Here is a 21,012-nt window from a genome sequence, read left to right as displayed (position 1 = left end):
AGTCTAACAATGAATGGCGGCAGTAGAGCACTTACTCTATTCCTATAAGTATACACTTTAACAGTCCAGGTATGAAGTCCCTAACAGTCTAGTGTCTAGTTCTCAAGTTCATAGTCATCATCTCTTTATCACTTTCTAGAGACTCTGCCTGAAAGAGCCAGCCAAAGAGCAATCATTAAATGAAGACAAAGCCAAAGTAATTTTGCCAATAAATACTTTAATGAGAACCAAGGTCTGACATCCACAACTGTAACTGCTCTGGCCTATGCCTTCTGCTCTAGCCCACATCTGGGGCTACCATTTAACCCACATCAGAAAGCTGACCATCTGGAAAGTTATCCATCAGTATCCATCTTCACAGAAGATACCAATCTGGGGCCAGAGTCTCAACGTTAACACTCCCTCTCAGGGAAAAGTTAACATGGTAACACAGACACACAAACAATTCAAACCATTGACTTTTTTCCCTTCAATCAGAAAGCCCTTGGGGGACCACAGGTTCATAAAACACTTAAAACATTTTCAAAATACATTAGAACACAGTGGGGGGGGAGAAGAGTAGAAAGACTGGCAGGGCTGGGCTCCGCACATATATTTCAGTCCTTAGATCTGAAGCCTCTTGAGTTGCTCATATGTAATAAAAAACTGAGGAGTAAGTCATGGAAGATTACTTGATTGACAGCAAAAGTCACAATTCGTTCTAAAATCGTACATCACAATCTCTTCAACAGACGCTATCTGTGCAATCAATCATGCATCGAGTACTCACCATGTGCCCATTATGATCATTGGCATTTAGTGAAGTGAAATCAATAGATTTAATGCTAATAAATTTAGAGTCTTAGGGGCAAACACACAAAATTAACACAGAACAGCAGTGACATAATTCAGTGCTGGATCATTAGAGCAGTTCCAAGGGGGAAGAAGTCCACTATCTCTTAACCTAGAGGGCAAAAGATTCTGTGTTTCATTATGTTCTCAAAGGATACAATGATGTTCCAAGGTCCAAGTCGAAGCCAGTTTGGCCAAAATCCTTTATAGAGCGCAAAAAAGCCTTCATGCTTCCACATCTGGGGAAAAGAAACAGCAACAACAACAAAACAGAGTGAGTTCTCCTTTCTCTTTACATCTGAAGATCACTTTTATTTTAGTAATCATCTTTTATGCTGACCACTACTACTTCTAGTTCCTAGCCTGGTAATTTTCTACATCCATGAATGGTCTTTATTCTTTTTAAAGATGTTTTTCATTAATATGTAGTCTAAATCTACCCACCCATTCAACATATATTTACTGAGCACCTGCTATATGCAAGGTAGCCTGCTTAATGTCATGAAGATACCAGTGAATAAGACAGAGAAAATTGTCCATAGTAGCCAGCTTCCAAGATGCCCCTCAATGATCCCTAATGCCCTGTATTTGTTGCTCCCACAATATATCAGGCTTGGCCTGTGTGGCCAGGAGGTTATATAGCAGTAGAGAGCAAATGCTATTTCCAATGTGAATCATCTTTTAGATCACTCAGTATGGGGGAAGTCAGATATCATGTCATGAGGAGAGGCCCTCCTGGTGAACTGAGGTCTCCAGCAAGTACCAATGAGGAACTGAGACCTTCTGCTCACAGCCACAGAAGCGAGCTAGAAGTATTCTCCGGGCCCCAGTCAAGCCTTCAAGTGACAACAGCCCTGGTGGACCCTTGGACTGTAACTTCATAAGAGAACCCCAGCCAGACCCACCCAGATAAGCCGCTTCTGAATTCCTCATCCACTGAAACACTGAGATAATGTTTATTTCATGACAATGAGTTCCACGGTAAAATGTTATACAGTAACAGAAAACTTATACAATACTTGCCTTCATGGAATATGTGTGTGTGTGTGTGCACACACACACATAGTATACATTCTAGTGGAGCTGACAAACTATGGAGAAATAGATAAAATTATACCTAAGTGCTATCAAGAAAATTACAGCAAGGTAAAGAAATAGGGAACTTGGCAAAGATTATACTTCTCTGAGTCTGTCTCATCGTTGTAAACTTTGTGTAACAGCTTGGTCTACTGCATTTGAATGCTACAGAAAATTAAGGAGGAACAATGTAAACTGCTAAGAAAGCAACTGGGTGGCCTTTGTAAAAGGATTCTGTAGATATCAGCTAAGTGGTTTTAAGAGTTAAATGATAAATTATACATTTCAAAGGTCATAAATTGGAGGTGTGTGCTGAATTCTTTCAGCACAAACAGCTCATATATAACAGATATATCTATTATGTAGCTATAGACACTAAAAAATGCTACCATTAGACTAAAAACTGGACATATTTGGATAAGACCACAGTAACATAAAAAATATTCCTTGCCCTAAATACTTATAAATGTCTCTTATCTTATTTTCCGAATGAGACATACTAGAGATAATGATCCTTATTCAACATTTCTTTGTAGCTAAGAGAAATAAGGGCAATATTCACTTAAAAAAAAAACTCCAAAAACCATGGTAATATGGTTTCCCCAATGGATCTTCAACAAACACTGAAAGCTTCAGACCCAAATATTGGGGCAAACTTGCAAAAAGCAGGCAAAATAAACCCAAATGTAGATAAACAACAAAGAATCACAGACTCTGGGAGACCTCAGAGATGTAATCCAACCCCATCACATTTCATCTGGACTGAAACAATAGCCTCCTAACTGGTCTATAATCACCACCCAGAAGCCAGACATTCTTTCAAAATTATAAATCAGATCACACAGCATTCATGCTGAACGCCCTCCAAAGGCTTCCCAATGGAATGGAATCCATGTAATGGAATGTTATTGTCACCATATATGGCATGTCGTGAAGTACCAAAACATGCTACAACATGGATAAATCTTTAAAGACACCATGGTAAGTGAAAGAAGTCAGTCACAAGGGGCTACAGAATACATGATTCCATTTGTATAAAATGTCTAGGGGAGGCAAATCTATAAACAGAAGGCAGGTGACTGGTTGCTTGGGGTTGGGGGACTTGGGACATACTGAGGTGAGAGCTAAAGGGGGTGTGATAGATGACAATATTCTCTTGAATTGTACACTTTACATGGATTAATTTTATGTGAACTATTCCTCAAAAAATTGTCTTTTAGATTAATGATATCTATGATAAACTTCAAAAACCTAGTCCAGCGGTCAGGAAGACTTTTATGACAGTAAAAGTTCGACCTGAGATTTGAAGAAAGAAGTAGGAGCTAGTCGAGTGACAGGTGCATCTGAGTAAGGGTAGGGATACAACTAAGTATACAGCGTGGGTAAAAACTTAGGGATAAAACAATGCCAGCACTGGAAATCCTCCCTTGTTTCTAGAATATAAACGAAGAGTGACAGATTATACTGGAAGGTAAAAAGGGGTCAAATAATATTAAGCCTAGGGTAAAGAGAGATCAGTCAAGGCTAGGGTAAATAGAGATCAGTAAAGAGTTTTGGATAGGGTGACAGGATGACATTGCCAGCTGTTCTTTTCTATGATCCCTACTTGTCATACTGCCAATTCTAAACCTCAGCCTGCAGGCTTTTCAGCCTTGGAATCCAGTAACTTGCCATATTTCTCTTTCGCCCAGCTTCTCACATGGCTATTCCTATTCTGTTACAGAGTTTCTCAACAACTCTGGTTCCTCCTTGCCCCTCCCAACCATGCCTGATATGGTTTCCCATGAGAAGAAGTTTCCCCCTTTTCCCACACTGATACGCTAGAAACTTTGCTTGTTTTATTTATCAATAAAACTTCGGTGGGCACTGGGATCTCTTTCTACTTGCCCTACATAAGTATTTTACAGTCCCAGCTTGTTGTTACCGTTTTCCCAAGGACAACTCCCTGTACAGCCCTGCATGCACAGTTTCCTTGCTGTGACATGTTTTTTGGCCTTTCTGAGGGAGCCTCACTCTTTCGTGGCACATATAAGAGACCGTCTCGGACACCCACAGATCTCCTTGTGCCCAAATTAACACACTGCTTACCAAATGCTTTGGGACTCTCAAAGACAAAATGCAAAATAATGAAGTATAATGCCATTATGTATAGCGACAATACAAAAGCAATGTTAAAGAACTTCAATAGCAAGTAAGTAGATGAGTGAATAAATCGATGACATTATTTAATGTCATAAGAGTAAGTGGTTGGTTATTAAAAAATTCACCAATGCAGAGCATCTTAAATATTGTATTTTAACTTAAAACATCTCAGTGCACATTAATTTCAAACCCTCTTGAAGGAAGGCTGAAGATTTTTTGCAAATAAGTTCTGCTGATTGAATTGCAGAAACATCCATAGACATATCCATTATGCTTTCCAGTTTAACTTATAACAATGTATGCATAATAATATAAGTGCAGAATGCTTTCTGACATTTACAACTTTTCATAAATTTGCTAGTGTTGTCTCATCCATATCTCATTTTAAACTCTTTTTTATATTTTTTTATTTTTATTGTATTATTTTTAAGTGTACCGTCAAATCAGATCTGACTGGTACAGGAGGAGATTGCCCCCTCCTTCTTCAGCAGAGCATCTGGTGGATTTGAACCGTGTACCTCAGGGAATGCAGTGCAGTGTCTTGTCACTAGGCCACAAGAGCTCCCTTAAACTCTTTTGTAAAAATTTCATTCCCCTTGCCTATTGTTTTTTATTTTAACAGTCCTTTATTCACCACAAAGACCCAATTTCACTCAAATGCCTAAATAAACTCAAATGAAAACAAACAAACAAACAAATTTCATTCCCCTTTATAAAAACTTAAAGTTTTTATGTGCTATTGAGTCACCTGTGACCCATAGCGACCTTATGTACAGCAGCTCTGAAGCCTGTCCTGTCCTGAGCCAGTCTCACTGATTCTGACACACCAACCCCCATTCACCCAGTCACTGTATAATCCATTTTATCTGGGGTCTTTCTCTCCTGTGCTGTCCCTTCACCCTTCAGAATATGATGTCCTTTTCAAAGAATTGGTCCCTCATGGCCACGTGTCTAAAACAGGTGAGAGTTTCAAAATCCTAGCCTCCACGGTGAAATTTTGTTTTATCTCTCCAAGACAGATCTATTTGTTTTCTTGATGGTCCATATTATGTTCAAGACTCCTTTCCTCCAACACCCCAAGTCAAAGGCATCGATTCTCCTTCTGTCATCCTCAGTCATTATTCAACTCTCGGAAGCATAACAAATAATTATGAAGACCATGGCCTGGATTAGGTGTACCTTAGTCTCTAGATTGACACTGCTGCTTTTTAGTACTCTAGAGAGGCCCCCGACAGAAGATTTTCCTAATGTAATTAGTCTTTTGATTTCCTGACTGCTGGTGTTAAAAGAGTATGGATTGTGGAACTGCTCTCTTGGGAAATACTTTTAGGAACATGGTACATCCCTGAACTTTATTTGCTTCAAAATATCTGCATTCACCTCAGTGTTTGTAGAAACACATCTAAGCAACAACCATGGCTACTGAAAGTCTCAGTAAGAATTCCACTGGGATTAGATGGTGTGGAGAAAGGCATTTTCCAGTGGTTAAGGGACCCAAAAGCCACTAGAATAAACAGAACATCTACTATGACTGAAACCACAAACTTCTGTTAGAAGTCATCCTTCCTGAAAGTTCCTGCCACAAAGACTGGGACCTACCACTGAGCACTACTATCCTTTAGAATGATCATGAGCTTCTGGGCGGTAATGGACATCAAAACTAAAAAACTATGTCCATTGCTGTTCATTCGATTCTGTCTAACAGTGACCCCACAGGGCAGAGAAGAAACACCCCCTTAGGGTTTCTGAGATGGCAAATCTTTATGGAAGCAGGCTGCCATCTTGCTCCCATGGAGTACTGGTGGCTCCATACTGTCAACTTTGTTCAATGCAGTTCAATGCTTAACCCATGATGCCACCAGAGCTCCTAAAAGACACTATTGCTCAACAAAGCAGCTGTAAACAGGTGGTAGGGAGTGCTGGTGGTGTAGCGTTGGCACTCTGGCAGCTCCAATGCACCGCTCTCTGAGGGAGAAAGATGGGAATCTTGTGCAAATTTCCAACCTCAGCAACCCAGTGGAGGGTAGAGAAGTGTTGGTTCTGACTTGATGGCAATGAGTTGAGTTTTTAGCTGAATAAGCTGGTGTAAAGAAAATGTTCAATTATCCAAGGGTACTGCTACCAACAGAAGAGAAAACAAAATGGAGGGATCTTGGATTTGAACCCTGACTCTGTCACATACCAATTAGGTGACCTTGGAAAAATTATGCAGCCTCTCTAACCTTCAGTTTCCTTTGAGAGGATAAAAAAAAATTGTCTGATAAACTGCTGGAAGAGCAGGCCGTCAAGTTTTGAAAAGAAAATAAACCTGGGGAAGAGCTGACTCCTGAAAGTAGGATCCACATTAATGAAATGGGTGGAGCAAAGCTTTCAGCTTTTACATTAGAAAAATCTGCGGTCAAGCATGTCTTCAATGTACTAAAAAAGCCAAGATGTCAGTTTAAAAGCTAAGCATGGCTGATTCATGCCGTGGTTTTTCCATTGCTTCCTCTGCATCTGAAAGTTGGACCATGATAAAGACTGAAGAATAAATGAGGTCTGTGAATTGTGTTCATGAAGAATATTGGATATCACATGGACTACCAACAGAACAAACCAATCTGTCTTGGGGAAAGTACCACCAGGGGGCTCTTAAGGGGCAAAGGCGGCAAGATTTTGTCTCATATACTCTGGGCATGTTGTCAGCTGGGGCCAGTCCTTGGAGACAGACATTATGCGGGAAAGGCAGAGGGGTCAGCGAGAGAGGAAGAGCCCGTAGGAGACGGAATAACACAGTGAGTACAGAAAGCGGCCGGTAAAAGGCAGAGGTCAAGACGATGGTGTAGAACAGGGCCAGGCTCCACATCTACGGGATCTAATAGGGCAAGTGTCCTGCTCACAGGGTCACTGTGAATTGTAGTCAACTCAGTGACACATAACAGCAACAATAACAACAAAGCCACAATCAACACTGTGGTAGCAGCAGTAAAGAAATCAAAAGATGTATTGCTTAGTGCAAATATATCTCCAAAAGACCCTTTAAAAGCGCTGAAGAGCCAGGATGTCATTCTTTTTTATTTACAGTAAGGATCAATACTTCTAAGTCATGGAAATTTTCAGTTGCTTTATTTGTGTGTGAAAGCTGGACAATGAACAGGAAAGACAAGAGAAGAACTGATGCCTTTGAATTTTGTTTCTGGGGAAGAATATTGACTAAATTATTGACTGCCAAAAGAATATACAAATCTGTCTTGGAAGAAGAAACTAGAGTGCTCCTTAGAAGGAAGGGTGGTGAGACTTTGCTTCACCTACTTTGGGCCATTCACTGGAGAAAGACATCATGCTCGGAAAAGTAGAGGGTTAGCACGGGAGACCAAGACCTTTGAGGAGATGGATCAACATGGCAATGGCAACAACCAGCAGAGACTGTGAGGATCAGGCAAGGTTCCCTTCAGTTGCACAAAGGGTCGCTACAAGTCAGAGTGGATTCCATGACACTTAACATTATTAACCTGAAACTTCTATCTCCCTTTCATTGGCTTTGCTGGGATCCTTGCTTCTTGTTGTTGTTATGTGCCATCGAGTCGCTTGTGACTCATAGCGACCCTATGTATAAGAGCCCTAAACGCCAATCTATCCTGTGCCAACCTCGCTGTCTCAAACACACTCATTCCCACCACTCCACTCACAGAATCGATCCATCTCATCGAGGGTTTTCCTCTCCTGCACCGTCCCTCCACTCTCCCAAACATGATGTCCCTCTCCAAGGACCAGTCCCTCCTTGCAACATGCCCAAAGTATGTCAGACAAAGCTTTAAAATCCTTGACTCCAAGGAGCATTCTGGCTTCACCCTCTCCAGGACAAACCTGTTTGTTCTCCTAGCAGTCCATGGTATATTCAACACTCTTCTCCAGCACCACAGCTCAAAGGCATCAATTTATTTCCCTATTCACTGTCCAACTCTCCAATGCATAGCATTTAATTGCAAAGACTATAGCCTGGATCAGGTGCACCTTAGTCTCCAGCCTAATGTCGTTGCTCTTCAGTACTCTTGAGAGGTCCTTGACAGCTGACTTTCCCAATGCAATTTGTCTCCTGATTTCCTGGCTGGTGTTACCAAGAGTGTTGACTGTGGAACCAAGTAAACTAAATCTGTTAACTATCTCAATCTCTTCACCATCCATTCTGATGCTGCCAATTGGCCCAGTGGTGAGAATCTTTTCTCTTCTTGATGTTGAGCTTCAATCCATATTGAAGACTGCAGTCCTTGACCTTCTGCAGCAAGTGCTTCAGGTCGTCCTCAGTTTCAGCAAGCAGGGTTGTGTCATCTGCATAACGCAGGTTTTTGATGATTCTTCCACCAATCCTGATGCTACATTCCTCCTCGTATAGCCCAGTGTCTCGGATGATCTGTTCTCCATAAAGGTTGAAAAGGTTCCTTGCTTGCCTCGCTCTTAAAAATCAGTGTTCCGGGAAGCTGTTAGCATTAAAGTTGAAAAAAAAAAATCAGTGTTCCTTACTGTTCTTTCCTGGCCCACTGCTCCTCTCTGTGATTATCAGACAGGAAATCAGAAATGCCATGGGGGATTTTGTCAAACCTTATGCCCCAGGGTCTGAGACTCACTGCCCCAAGCATTGTTGTTCTCAGGAGTTCTTTAGGACCTCAGTGAGGTAAAAAGGTTGTGAGCTCCTCTGCCTGTGTTTTTTTGGTCAAAACCCTCCACAGTTCTGCTCTGCCTGTAAACTGATGGCTCCTCAAGATTTTTCTCAATCCCTGACACATCCACTGGATGTTCCTAATGCACTTCAAATTAAGAGTCCAAAACTATGATGTCTCCCACAAAACCTGCTTCCCTTTCTGCCATGCCTCTGTCAATGAATGCAATTACTTGGTCACCAAGCACAAAAACCTGAAGTTATTTTCGATACCCCCTTTCTCTCCTTTTCTACATCCAATCAATCTAATCCCATTGATTTATCAACAAAATTATTCTCAAATTTGTCCCCTTTTCTACACCTTCAATATCATGTTCACGTTCAGGCCTTCATTCTCTCTGAGCCACTGGAAGAGCCTAATCTGCTTCCCTATCTCTAATTTCGTGATTTTCAGTGTAGTCTCCAGGTTGTTGTTGTTGTTGCTGTCCAATATGATTCATAGTGACCCTGTGAACAACAGATCTGAACCCTGTCCTATCGTGTGCCATCCTCATCATCTCTGACATACTCAAGCCCATGGCTGTAGTCACCACTTGCTGAGGGTTTTCCTCTCTTTTTCCACTTTTCCAAGTGTGATGTCATTTTCCAAGGAACATGCCCAAAATATGTGACATAAAACTTTGATATCTTTGCCTCCAAGAGCACTCTGGCTATACTTACTCCAAGACATACCTGCTTGTTATCCCCAGGATTTTGATACTCCCCTGAGCTAACATCACTGCATATGAACTATCCACCTCATGCTAGTCTCTGGAAGAACAGCATCAATGTTGTCCAGGAAAGTGTGAGAAATGAACATTCTCAGGTTACAAATCTGACCTTTGGAGTCAAAATCTCTGGAGACTGGGCTAAGCAACACACATTTTAATAAGTCCTCATGTATTGGGATGCGGATACATGTTAAAGTTTAGAGACGATTGCTTTGGATTTTTCCCTTAACTATTTTAATATTATTATTAATTTTAATGAAAATTTACAGAAACTTTGGATTTCCATTCATTCATTCATTATTACACTTTTCTCCCTGCCCAACTCCCCCCTAGTTCACTCTTCTCTTTGAAGAGAAAAATTCTTTCATTGTTACACAATCTCTCTCCCTAAGTCCACTACACTATGCAGCCTTCCTTCTGGACTCCTGTCATGACAATAATACCTAACCATATATCCCTTTTAAACAGTTCTCTCCCTCATCTGTTTCAATGCAGTATGCATAATATATCCCATCTTTCTCAGTCTCCCCCCAACCCCAATGTCAGTCCCGTTTCACAACAGTGACACTGCACTATGCAGTATTTGTCCTTTTGTGACTGAGATACTTCACTCAGCATAATGTCCTCCAGAGTCATCCATTTTGAATAATATTTCATGAGTTACTTGTTTTTCAACGCAGCATAGTATTCCGTTGTATACCAGAGCGTCTCTATCCATTCACTTGTTGATGGGCACTTAGGTTTTTTCTCTTTGCTATTGTGAATGAAGCCACGATAAACATGGGTGTGCATATATCTGCTTGGGTGGCAGTTATGGTTTCTTTGTGGTAAATGCCCAGTAGTGGAATTGCTGGGTCAAATGGTATTTCTATTTGCAACTTTTTGAGAAAGTGTCAAACAGTCTTCCACAGTGGCTGCTCCATTTTACACTCCCACCAACAGTGAATAAGGGTTCCCATCTCTCCACAACCTCTCCAGCATTTGTTGTTTGCTATTCTGTTAAATTTTGCTATTCATACTGGGGTGAGATGATATCTCACAGTTGTTTTGATTTGCATCTCTCCTAGAGGTAGGGATTTTGAACAGTTCTTCATGTGTTTGTTGGCCATCTGAATGTCTTCTTTGGTGAAGTGTCCATTCATATCCTGTGCCCATTTTTCAATCTGATTGTTTACCTTTATCTTGTTGTGGTGCATTGCTTTGGATTTAAGGAGCATTGGTGGCACAGTATGAAAAGTTATCAAGCTGCTAACAGGTAAGTCCAATGTTTGAGTCTACTAGCCACTGTGTAGGAGAAAAATGGGCAACTCCTCCAGAAATAATTTACTCCCTGGAAAACCAGGGGTCCTTATGTATTAAAAAAATGTATTAGGATCTTGTTAAAATGGAGATTCTGAAATAATGTATCTGGGATCAACTCAAAATTCATTACCATCAGGTCAGAACCAATTCACAGTGGATTTTCAGAGGCTGTAAACTGCATAGAGTAGATTGCCCATATTTCTCTCTCTGAGCAGTCAGTGTATTCAAACTGTCAGAGAGGCACCAACTTGTAGGAGTTGGCAACTCCCTATAAACTAAGCCACTGTGGTAGAAGGGAAAGTTCTTAGCATGGGTTTGAACTGGATCCAAATATAACACAGCAGACACTCAAAGTCAAGGTGTGAACAACAGCATAACCTTGAACTGAGAACAAGCACTGTATTTTCTATTACAAGGTCTCTGGTCCCAAGAGGGCAGATGCAGAATAGTGGAAGTCTTCTCTGTTCCTACAATCCCAAACACCCAAATTGCAGTAATGATATTAAGGATCACTGTGCATCGGCAAATTGCCAAGGATACAACTTTTCTGCTGGGGAATGACCAGGAGATGCTACTAACAATATGCAAACTGATTCTTTCATCTTGAAAGATATGTCGCACTTAAGACTGAAAAAAAAATGTTTGAGACATAACAGAAAATGACAAAAATCCAATCCTAGCCCGCACTGCACATACCTTTAAAATTCCATCCAAAGTGCCCTTATAGAGGTCCACATGTCCCACGATTGCCCGCTGGTTCATCATGCGAGTCCTCACCACATCAACCGGATTGGAGGCCAGAGCCCCGGCCAAACCACATGTAAAGCTGGAACTAAGGATGAAAACCTTAAGATAGCAGTTACTCCATGCCCCCTTCCCAGTTCCCTTAAACAGAAATTAGGCCAAGCATCAATAAATGTAGACCCTGAGTTAAAACTTGGCACTCGCTCTTCCATTATAATCTAAAGAAAAAGGAGATCTTTTCTGAAGAGATACCATTTAAAAATTGCCCCTTTCACTTTTCAGTATGAAACTCAATTGGAAGGCCTAACAAGATCTCAAAACAGTAAGGTATCAGACATCATCTGTTAGTTACGTACAGTTTCAAACCGCGGTACGTTTTAGATATGTACATTTTCAAACCATATGACAAATGCTGTTCAGGAGCAATATACCATTACGGTTGCAAAAGAAAGAAAATAGAGGCTGAGAGTAGAAATGACAATTTACCTTCATGGGCCCTATAAACTCTCACCCTTTTTATGGATTCCCATTGAGAAATGTTTATTTGCTGATCCAAAATGAAGCCAAGCAAATAAAAGATGTGTTCATTAGATGTACAGAGACTTGTGAATGAAGAGATACAAAGCTTACAGACATCTGGTAGGCTGCTGTAATAAAGGCTGTCCCCAAGCATTAAGGTGACCAGAGCATCCAGGACCTCTGAGTACTCATTTATTTATCAGAGACTTGTGATGGTAATGGGAGAGTTGATGTAGTTACGCCACGGCTACCATTTCTCAGGTGCACAGAAGATTACAGGGAAAGAGGCTTTTTTTTTATATGCTCCAGATGATGAAAATAGAGAATTTTACTTACACAAAATGGGTTAAAATTGTGTCTCCCAACATCCCTGACAATATTAAGTGCTTTTTGGTAATATCATAGACTGGCAGTTCTACTCCCACAACGATGGCAGCACGCTGGGCAGTTGGAACCACACCCTATAAAACACAATTGACAACAGACACCAGGGAAAGACAGAGATACCGACATAAGCCTGAAAGTCAGAAAATATAGGTCAGAAGGCGAAACTCACCAGAGAAATCCAGGTGTGAAGTTCAGAGAGCACACTTTCAAATCTATTCATACTTAACCAGAGCAATTAACACTGGGACTAAATGCCCAATTCTCTTAGCCCATTAATGTCAAGTCGACTTGAATTCATGGACATTCATAGCAGATTAGAATAGAATTAGTCTCCTTAGGATTTCAATGTCTATGTTTTTGCAGAGCAATGATGTTAATTTAAAGACTAAGGTGTACCAGTTCATGGTCTTTTCAATCACACGCTATGCATCTGAGAGCTGGACAGTGAATAAGGATGACAGAATAAGAATTGATGCCTTTGAGCCGTGGTGTTGGAGAAGAGCACTGAACATCCAACAGACAGCCAAGAGAACAAACAGATATGTCTTGGAGAGGGTGCAGCCAGAGTGCTCCTTGCAGGCAAGGATGATGAGGCTTTGCCTCACATATGTTGGGCATGTTGATCGGAGGGGCTATTCCTTAGAGACGGACATGATGCTCAGAAATGAAGGAGAGGAAGATCTTCAACCAGGTAGATTTGCACAGTGACTGCAACAATGGGCTCTAGTTTGTCAGGAAGTGTGAGGATGGCACAGGACAGGACAGGGTTCAGATCTGTTGCTCATAGTGTCGCTATGGGTCAGGCTCAACTTGAAGGCATATAACAACACACTCATATGGCAATAGAACTCCAGGCTTTTCTTCCTCAGCACTAAGGGGTGGACTTGGATCACTAACATTTTAGTTGTTGCTGTTGTCATGTGCTGTCCAGTCACTTGAGAGTCATAGTGACACTCTGTACAACAGCCCTAAACCCTGCTCTGTCCTGTGCCAATCTCACTGTCGCCAACACACCTACCCTGATTACCCCAGTCACTGAATCAATCCACCTTATAGACGGTCTTCCTCTCCTGCACTGTCCCTTCACCCACCCAAGCATGATGTCTTTCTCCAAGGACTGGTCCCTTCTTGCAACATATCCAAAGTATGTCAGACAAATCAGAATTCTTGCCTCCAAGGAGCAGCCTGGTTTCACCCTCTCTCGGATGAACTTGTTTGTTCTCCTAGCAGTCCATGGTATATTCAATACTCTTCTCCAGCACCACAGCTCAAAGGCATCAATCAATTCTCCTTCTATCATCTCTAGTCAGTGTTCAGCTCTCTGATGCATAGCATGTAATTGAAAAGGTCATGGCCTGGATCAGGCATTTTGGTAGTCAAGTGTAAAGTTACTGTACTAAAAATAAATGATACTCAAAGCACAAGTAACAGAAGAAAAAAGAAAAGATGACTCCCAGTTGGGCTTAATAAAAATATTAAAATTTTGTGATTAAAAGCGTATTATCCAGAAAGTGAAGACATACTCTCAGAATAGGAGAAAATATGTGCAAATATAGCTAATAAGTGTCTGTTGTTGTTGTTGTTAGGTGCTGTCAAGTCAAGCACAACTTCTAGCGACCTTATGAACAAAAGATTTGAAACCTCAACAATTAAAACTACACAATCCAATTAAAAGTTGAGCAATCTACACAGGTTATTTCCTCAAAAAAGGACACAGAAAATCTTCTATAAGCGCATGTAAAGATGACCAACATTATCAGTCACTGTTGCTGTTAGGTGCCATTAAATCTTACACATTTAAAAAAAATTCAGAATGTATATTTGTAACTATTTTGAAATGCCTCTAATGGAAAATGACATACTGTTGGGAAAACTGCTTTCAGAGCTCACTTAGGTTATAAAGTCAATCGTTTCTGAATTCCCAATGTCAGTTCACAAAGGGAAGGCCATGTGGCTGTATTGTCAATGCCTCCTGTCCCCCAATCAGGAGATAGTAAATGCTGATCTGGCCAGAAGGTCCAATGATTCCTTTCTCCCTGACCCTTCTATCCACTCCATTCTGTTAAAAAAGACGATCTTCCAAGGAGACTGTGCTTGGGTGAGCAGTACGGCCTCACAGGCCCATGAGCCAAATTCAGGCCACATACAGGTGTTGTGTGGCCCACACAAGTTTTACCAGAAGAATGCATTCGTAGTCACCAGGTGAAAACTTGGGATGTTTCATACAAAAATACAGATTTCTAGCTTCTCTTGAGAGTCAATATAGAAAATGAGGCAGTGCTGGGTTCCTGTCAAGGAATGACAGCAATGGGCTGGTGCTGAAGAGCAGCTGTCCTCTTAAACAGAGCATGAGCTCCCCAATTCACCACAGTTCCCACGACACTGTGGCAGCCCCAACACTGAGACAAGTGCCCCTTTATGCCTCATTATACTCACGCTGTTGGTCTTACAATGGAGTTAGGAAGAAAGTATAACATGTTCAGTATCCACGTTATAAGCAAAGCGGGCAAATAAACCACAGACAGACTGGAAGGACCAGGTGCTGGGCGGGGGGGAAGTAACTGATTTCCTTGTTGAAATAAAACATATGTTTGCATTTAAAATTTTTTGAAATGTTTTACTATTAATTTAAGAGAAAGTGTATAGAACAAATTGGTTATTAATCCAGTAGTCCATACTTCTTTCCATGACATTGATTGCAATACCCAAAATGCGACAGCACTCCCCCCACTTCCTCCCTGTTTGTACTGTTCGTGTCTTCCTTCTTCCTCTATCCCCACTGGCCTCTCAGTTTTACTACTGGGGCACGGTTGTCCTATTAATACATGTTTTGAGCTGCAAAAAATATATCTGTGTCAAAAGAATACATAACACAATATACTTTTATATTATGTTCTGAAATCATGTAAACAGGCAATGGTAAAAAGAGCTAAGGGCCCCAAACAAAATCTCCAATTCTATTTATAGCTCTTTGTTTTTCCCTTGACATTCACTTGCAAAAACGTTCTAGTTAGTTCCACTTTCTGGTTTCAATTAATCAGGAAACAGTGCTCTGCTATTAACAAAAAGCAAATCTCAAAGATCATTGTTGTCGTGTACCCTCTAGTCAGAATCAACTCATAGCTGGTCATCCAGCGGGTTTTCAGAGGCAGTACATTACATGGGAGGAGAGTACCCAGCTTTCTCCTGCAGAACAGCTGGTAGATTCATACTGTGTATCTTTGAGATTGCGGCATAAAACCATCAGGTGTAAAATTAATAGGAATTAGGATTGATGCCTGTTGTTACAATCTCATCCCTCAGATTGCTTTCTAGTTGTAATGGGGAAAACATCCCTTTTGCAAATGAGAGCACTAGCAGACATCATTTTATCAAGCAGCCGAAGTTGGCACAACTAACTGTGGGACATTCTAATTTTATCTACCTCTTCCTCTGATCCATTGTGAAGAATAGAGCCATGAAGTTTGTGGACCAAAAATGTTCAACATGACTATAATTAAGTTAAGAAACCTGACTTCCAAATTACAGAGAATACAAGGAAGAAAGGAACAAGTTTAATACCAGGAGGAAACACTCTATGAGACAACTTGTCCGGTCTCTTCTGTAGAAGAAATCTGAATATGGACTAGATAATTATTGTAAATATTCTAAGGTGTGATAATGATATTGTGCTTATGTATAAGATTGTCCTTCTTCTTAGGAAAGGGATAGAGAAAACAAACATAGCTAGAAACAGCAAATATGGCAAAATTAATGGATAGTTATTTAATCCAGGTAATGTGTATATAGGTGTCCATTTTTCTAGTCTTTGAAATATTGTTATATCAGAAATTTTGTAAAATAAGAAGTTGGAGTAAATTATTAAAAGAAAAATAAATGCTCCTATAGGATAATTACTAAGGATGACAGAAAAAGAACTGATGCCTTCAAATTGTGGTGCTAGAAAACAGTCTTGAACATACCAAGAGAACAAACAGATCTGTCTTGGAGAGGGTGAAACCAAGTTTCTCCTTGGAGGCTAGGATTCTGAAGCTTTGTCTCACATATTTTGGGCATATAGCCAGGAGAGATCATCTGAGATGCTGGGCTGTACAAGGAGGAATGTAGCATCAGGATTGGTGGGTGGAAGAATCATCAACAACCTGCGTTATGCGGATGACACGATCCTGCTTGCTGAAACTGAGGAGGACCTGAAGCGCTTGCTGCAGAAGGTCAAGGACTGCAGTCTTCAATATGGATTGAATCTCAACATCAAGAAGAGAAAAGATTCTCACCACTGGGCCAATTGGCAGCATCAGTATGGATGGTGAAGAGACTGAGAACTGCTTCATAGGGCTCTTGTACATAGGGTCGCTATGAGTCGCAAGCAACTCGATGGCACATAACACCAACAGTCAGGAGAGACCAGTCCTTGGATAAGGGCATCATGCTCAGAAGGGTGGAGGGACAATACAGGAGAGGAAAACCCTGGATGAGATGGATTGATAAAGTAATTGGGGTAATGGAGGTAGGTGTGTCAGAATTAGTGAGACTGGCTCAGGACAGGGCCGCCTTCAGAGCTGTTGTCGCTATGAGTCACAACAACAACAGATCTAAATAAGGGAGCTCTGGTGGCCTAGTGGTAAGAAGCTGCACGACCAACCCAAAGGCACGCAGTGTGAATCCACCAGCCCTCCACAGTAGAAAGATGGGCAATCTCCTGTGCTATTGACAGCCTCTAAAAACCCACTGGAGGGCCAGCTATGGGTTGGATCCGACTCCACAGTAAACAACAATTTATCTAAATAAATCTGTCTCTTTGGGCATGTTGTTAGGAAGGGCCAGTCCTTGGAAAAAGATATCATTGCTTAGAAAAGTGGGGAAGACAATGAAAGAGGGGAAAACCCTAAAGGAAGCTGGATTGACATAGTGATTGTAACAACGAGCTCTAGAGTGTCGGAGATGATGAGGAAGGCACAAGATAGGACAGGGTTCAGAAGTGTTGTTCACAGGGTCACTAGAAGTCATACTTGACTTGACAGCGCCAGACAACTACATATCTAAGTCTATTAAAGAATTTCCCATTCTGTTCTGGCTGCATACTGTCCTAGTAGTCTTATTGAATATGAAGTGATCAAAGATGATGAAAACCTATACGGCAACACTCAATCACATGCGATCAAAAAGGCAGCATCTGCCCAGGGATAAAGTTCAAAGGCAGGAAGGGCTAGGAAAGAAAGACACATGGAAAGAGTGAAGACAGGGAGGAAATGAGAGGGGTGATATTATATTGTGGGGGTTGCAGTCAATGTAATGAACAAAATATGCAGGAATTGTTGAATGGAAACTAGTTTTGCTCAGTAAAATTCCATCCAAATACAATAAAACTTTTTGGTTTTTAAAGAACAAATTAAATATAGAGATATGCACAGACAGGGGAAGATAATCTCTATGTGAGGACCTTCCAGACTACCTACCAGCAAGGAATGAATAAACATGTGATTTGAGCTGTGAGTCTCCAGAACTGTGAAAAACTTTGTTCTTTAAAGCCGTCCCCACTCCAAAGAAAAGTTATAGGAAGAGCAACAATAATTTTAAAAATAATAATATAGATTTAAGATTGAAATATGACAAAATGTTAACACTGATGTCTATACGTGGCTAAAGTATTGAATTTGTTTGTTGTTGTTTTTTACATTTCAGTATTTTCTCAATTTTTTACAGTTTATCTTTTTCAACACATTTTTATGGTTTATTCAGGTACATTTACAGCACATTTTTTTGAGGGTAAAATAGTAAAGACTGATTTATTAGAAAGTTACATCCCTAGACAAGCTCTGGTGGCCTAGTGGCAAGAAGCTGCGCTGCAATCCCAGAGGAGCACAATTCGAATCCACCAGATGCTCTGCTGAAGAAGGAGGGACAATCTCCTCCTGTACCAGTCAGATCAGATTTGACGGTACTCACATTAAAAATTTTAAAAAAATTTTAAAAAAGAAAGGTACATCCTCAAAGGGGCAGATCTCCATCCCTGAAAGGAAATATGGAGGAGAGAGGACTATCTTTTATATTTTATAACATGATAACAATTGTTGCTAAGCATAAGCACTACAGAGAATATTATAGCCATACATTGCTGTGTTAGCATAAAGCTGGCAATAATATAATGAATCCCCTGTGAATTGTACTCAATCAAGATGGTTATATCTATTAATTTAATTATCTCTCCCATACATACAATCTGCAAAAATTAAGCAGAACTGAAGACCACTGAGGGGAGCTCAGGTGGCCTGGTGGGTAAGGAGCTATGCTATCAACTCAAAGGCACATGGTTTGAATCCATCAGTTGCTCTGAGGGAGAAAGATGGTTAATCTACTCCCGTGCAATTCACTGTATCTGAAAACCTGCTGTAAGGTCAGCAATGAGTTGCCTCAACTCCAACTCAACAGTATATAACAACAAAGACCACTGATAAAGTTACTCAGTTTACAAATGATGAGGCATCATCAGGTGGTACAAACAGTTAAGCATTCAACTACTAATGAAAAGACTGTGTTCAGATTTGCCTCAGAAGTCATGGCTGGCGATCTGCTTCCAAAAGGTCACTTCCTTGAAAACCCTATGAAGCAGTTCTACTCTACATACACGGAGTTGCCATGATTCCAAATGGAATGGATGGCAACACAGGTCATGAGGAGCCCCTTACTTTATTTTGGGAGCTAGTGAAGAATTTCACATAAGATGATAGCTCACAATTGTATGGCTATATAAAAATGATCCTGTGCAAATTCTAGGAGCTGAAGGGTATAGAACACTATAAGAAACTAAAATCCAAGCAGATATATGCACACCCATGTTTATCGTGGCTTTGTTCACAATAGCAAGGAGTTGGAAACAACCTAAGTGCCCATCAACAAATGAATGGATAGAGAAGCTGTGGTATATTCACACAATGGAATACTACGCTGCATTGGAAAACAAGGAACTCATGCAATATTATTCAAAATGGGTGAGCCTGGAGGACATTATACTGAAATATCTCAGTCACAAAAGGACAAATACTGCATGGTGCCACTGTTGTAAAACAGGACTGACATTGGAATTGGGGGGGAGACTGAGAAAGATTGGATAAATAATGTCTACTTCATTGAAATAGATGAGGGAGAAAACTGTTTAAAAGGGATATGTGATTCGGTATTTTTGTCATGACAGGAGTCTAGAGTGAAGGCGACATGGTGGAGTGGACCTGGGGGAGGGTTTGTAAAACAATGAAAGAAGTTTTCTTTTACTTTTCCAAGAGGGTAGTGTACTGGGGGGAGGGTTGGGAGGGGAGAAAAGTGCAACAATGAATGAATGGAAATCCAAAGTCTCTGTAAATTTTTACTGAATAATAAATTTTAATTTAAAATAATTTGTAAAAAGAACACTATAAGAAGAGTACTCACCCTCCACAGACCCCTGGTGCCTTCTTGTTGGTATATATCGATAAAGCTGCCAATCATGCTCCCTTGGAACAAGCTTCCTTGAGCCTGCATTCGAATCTAGAGTAAAAATAGGTGACTATGTATCTTTGACAAAGAGAATCAAATTGTGTTCAAGTTAAGAAAACAAAGTTTGAGAACCATCAGAAAAATCCATCTGCTCTTATAACAAAACTAGTGAGCTAAAATATACATAGAAAAATGTAATTTTTGTCAAAGGGTATGTCTAGTGAGGAATTAGGTTGACATTTTCCATTGTCAACAAATATTTTATAAGAAAATTTTAATGACTGCACAGTATTCATTAGATGGGTGGATCATTATTTATGCTATCAGTGCTTTCTTGTAATTGCTATTGTTTCCAGACATTTAGATTTTGGCTATTTTTGTTTTAGTAAACTAATCATATTTTATCTGTAACTAGCTGTGATCTCTACTGCACCCAGGCTAGCCTGCAAACTAATCGCATTTTAAACTAATTATGTCCTTCTGTCAGTGAGTACTTAATCTTTCTTTTCCCTGAAATTTCTTCCAACTCCAAAAATGACAGCACTTAGTATGAGGAATGTGATGCCAACGAAAATCATCCTAACAAAGTCCAAATTAATGTAAAAAAATCCACAATGCAACTATGAGATATCGTCTCACCCCAGTCAGAATACCAAAATTTAACAGAACAGCAAGCAACAAATGCTGGCGAGGTTGTAGAGAAACTGGAACCCTTATTCACTGTTGGAAGTGTAAAATGGTGCAACCACTGTGGAAAATGGTGTGGCGTTTTCTCAAAAAGTTGCAAATAGAGATTCCATTTGACCCAGCAATTCCAATACCGGAAATATACCCTAAAGAGACCATAACCGACATCCAAGCAGATATATGCACACCCATATTTATCGCAGCTTTGTTCACAATAGCAAGGAGTTGGAAACAACCCAAGTGCCCATCAACAAATGAATGGATAGAGAAGCTGTGGTACAAGGAACTTATGTAGTATTATTCAAAATGGGTGACACTGAAGTACATTACGCTGAGTGAAATATTTCAGTCACAAAAGGACAAATACTGCATGGTGCCACTGTTGTAGAATAGGACTGACATCAGGGTTGGGGTAAGACAGAAAAACTGGATAAATTATGTATATTG

General features: G+C 40.4%; 1 protein-coding gene across 1 annotated transcript in view; it reads right to left on the bottom strand.

Moving 5' to 3' along the window:
- Positions 1–603: 603 nt before the first annotated feature.
- The window catches only part of SLC25A14 (solute carrier family 25 (mitochondrial carrier, brain), member 14), a 75,145-nt gene continuing 54,736 nt past the window's right edge, over positions 604–21,012 (bottom strand). The window contains exons 6-10 of the mRNA XM_006881868.1: positions 19,834–19,929; positions 12,358–12,482; positions 11,455–11,590; positions 990–1,070; positions 604–645 (exon numbers count right to left, since the gene is read on the bottom strand). Coding sequence (XP_006881930.1) covers positions 604–645; positions 990–1,070; positions 11,455–11,590; positions 12,358–12,482; positions 19,834–19,929 — 480 coding nt within the window. The remainder of the gene's footprint in view (positions 646–989; positions 1,071–11,454; positions 11,591–12,357; positions 12,483–19,833; positions 19,930–21,012) is intronic.

This window comes from Elephantulus edwardii, unplaced genomic scaffold (genome assembly GCF_000299155.1).
Source record: "Elephantulus edwardii isolate Elephantulus edwardi_28Jun2011 unplaced genomic scaffold, EleEdw1.0 scaffold00016, whole genome shotgun sequence".
Lineage (NCBI taxonomy): Eukaryota > Metazoa > Chordata > Mammalia > Macroscelidea > Macroscelididae > Elephantulus > Elephantulus edwardii.
Note: the sequence above shows the minus strand (reverse complement) of the source record. Positions and strands in the feature narration are given on the sequence as shown.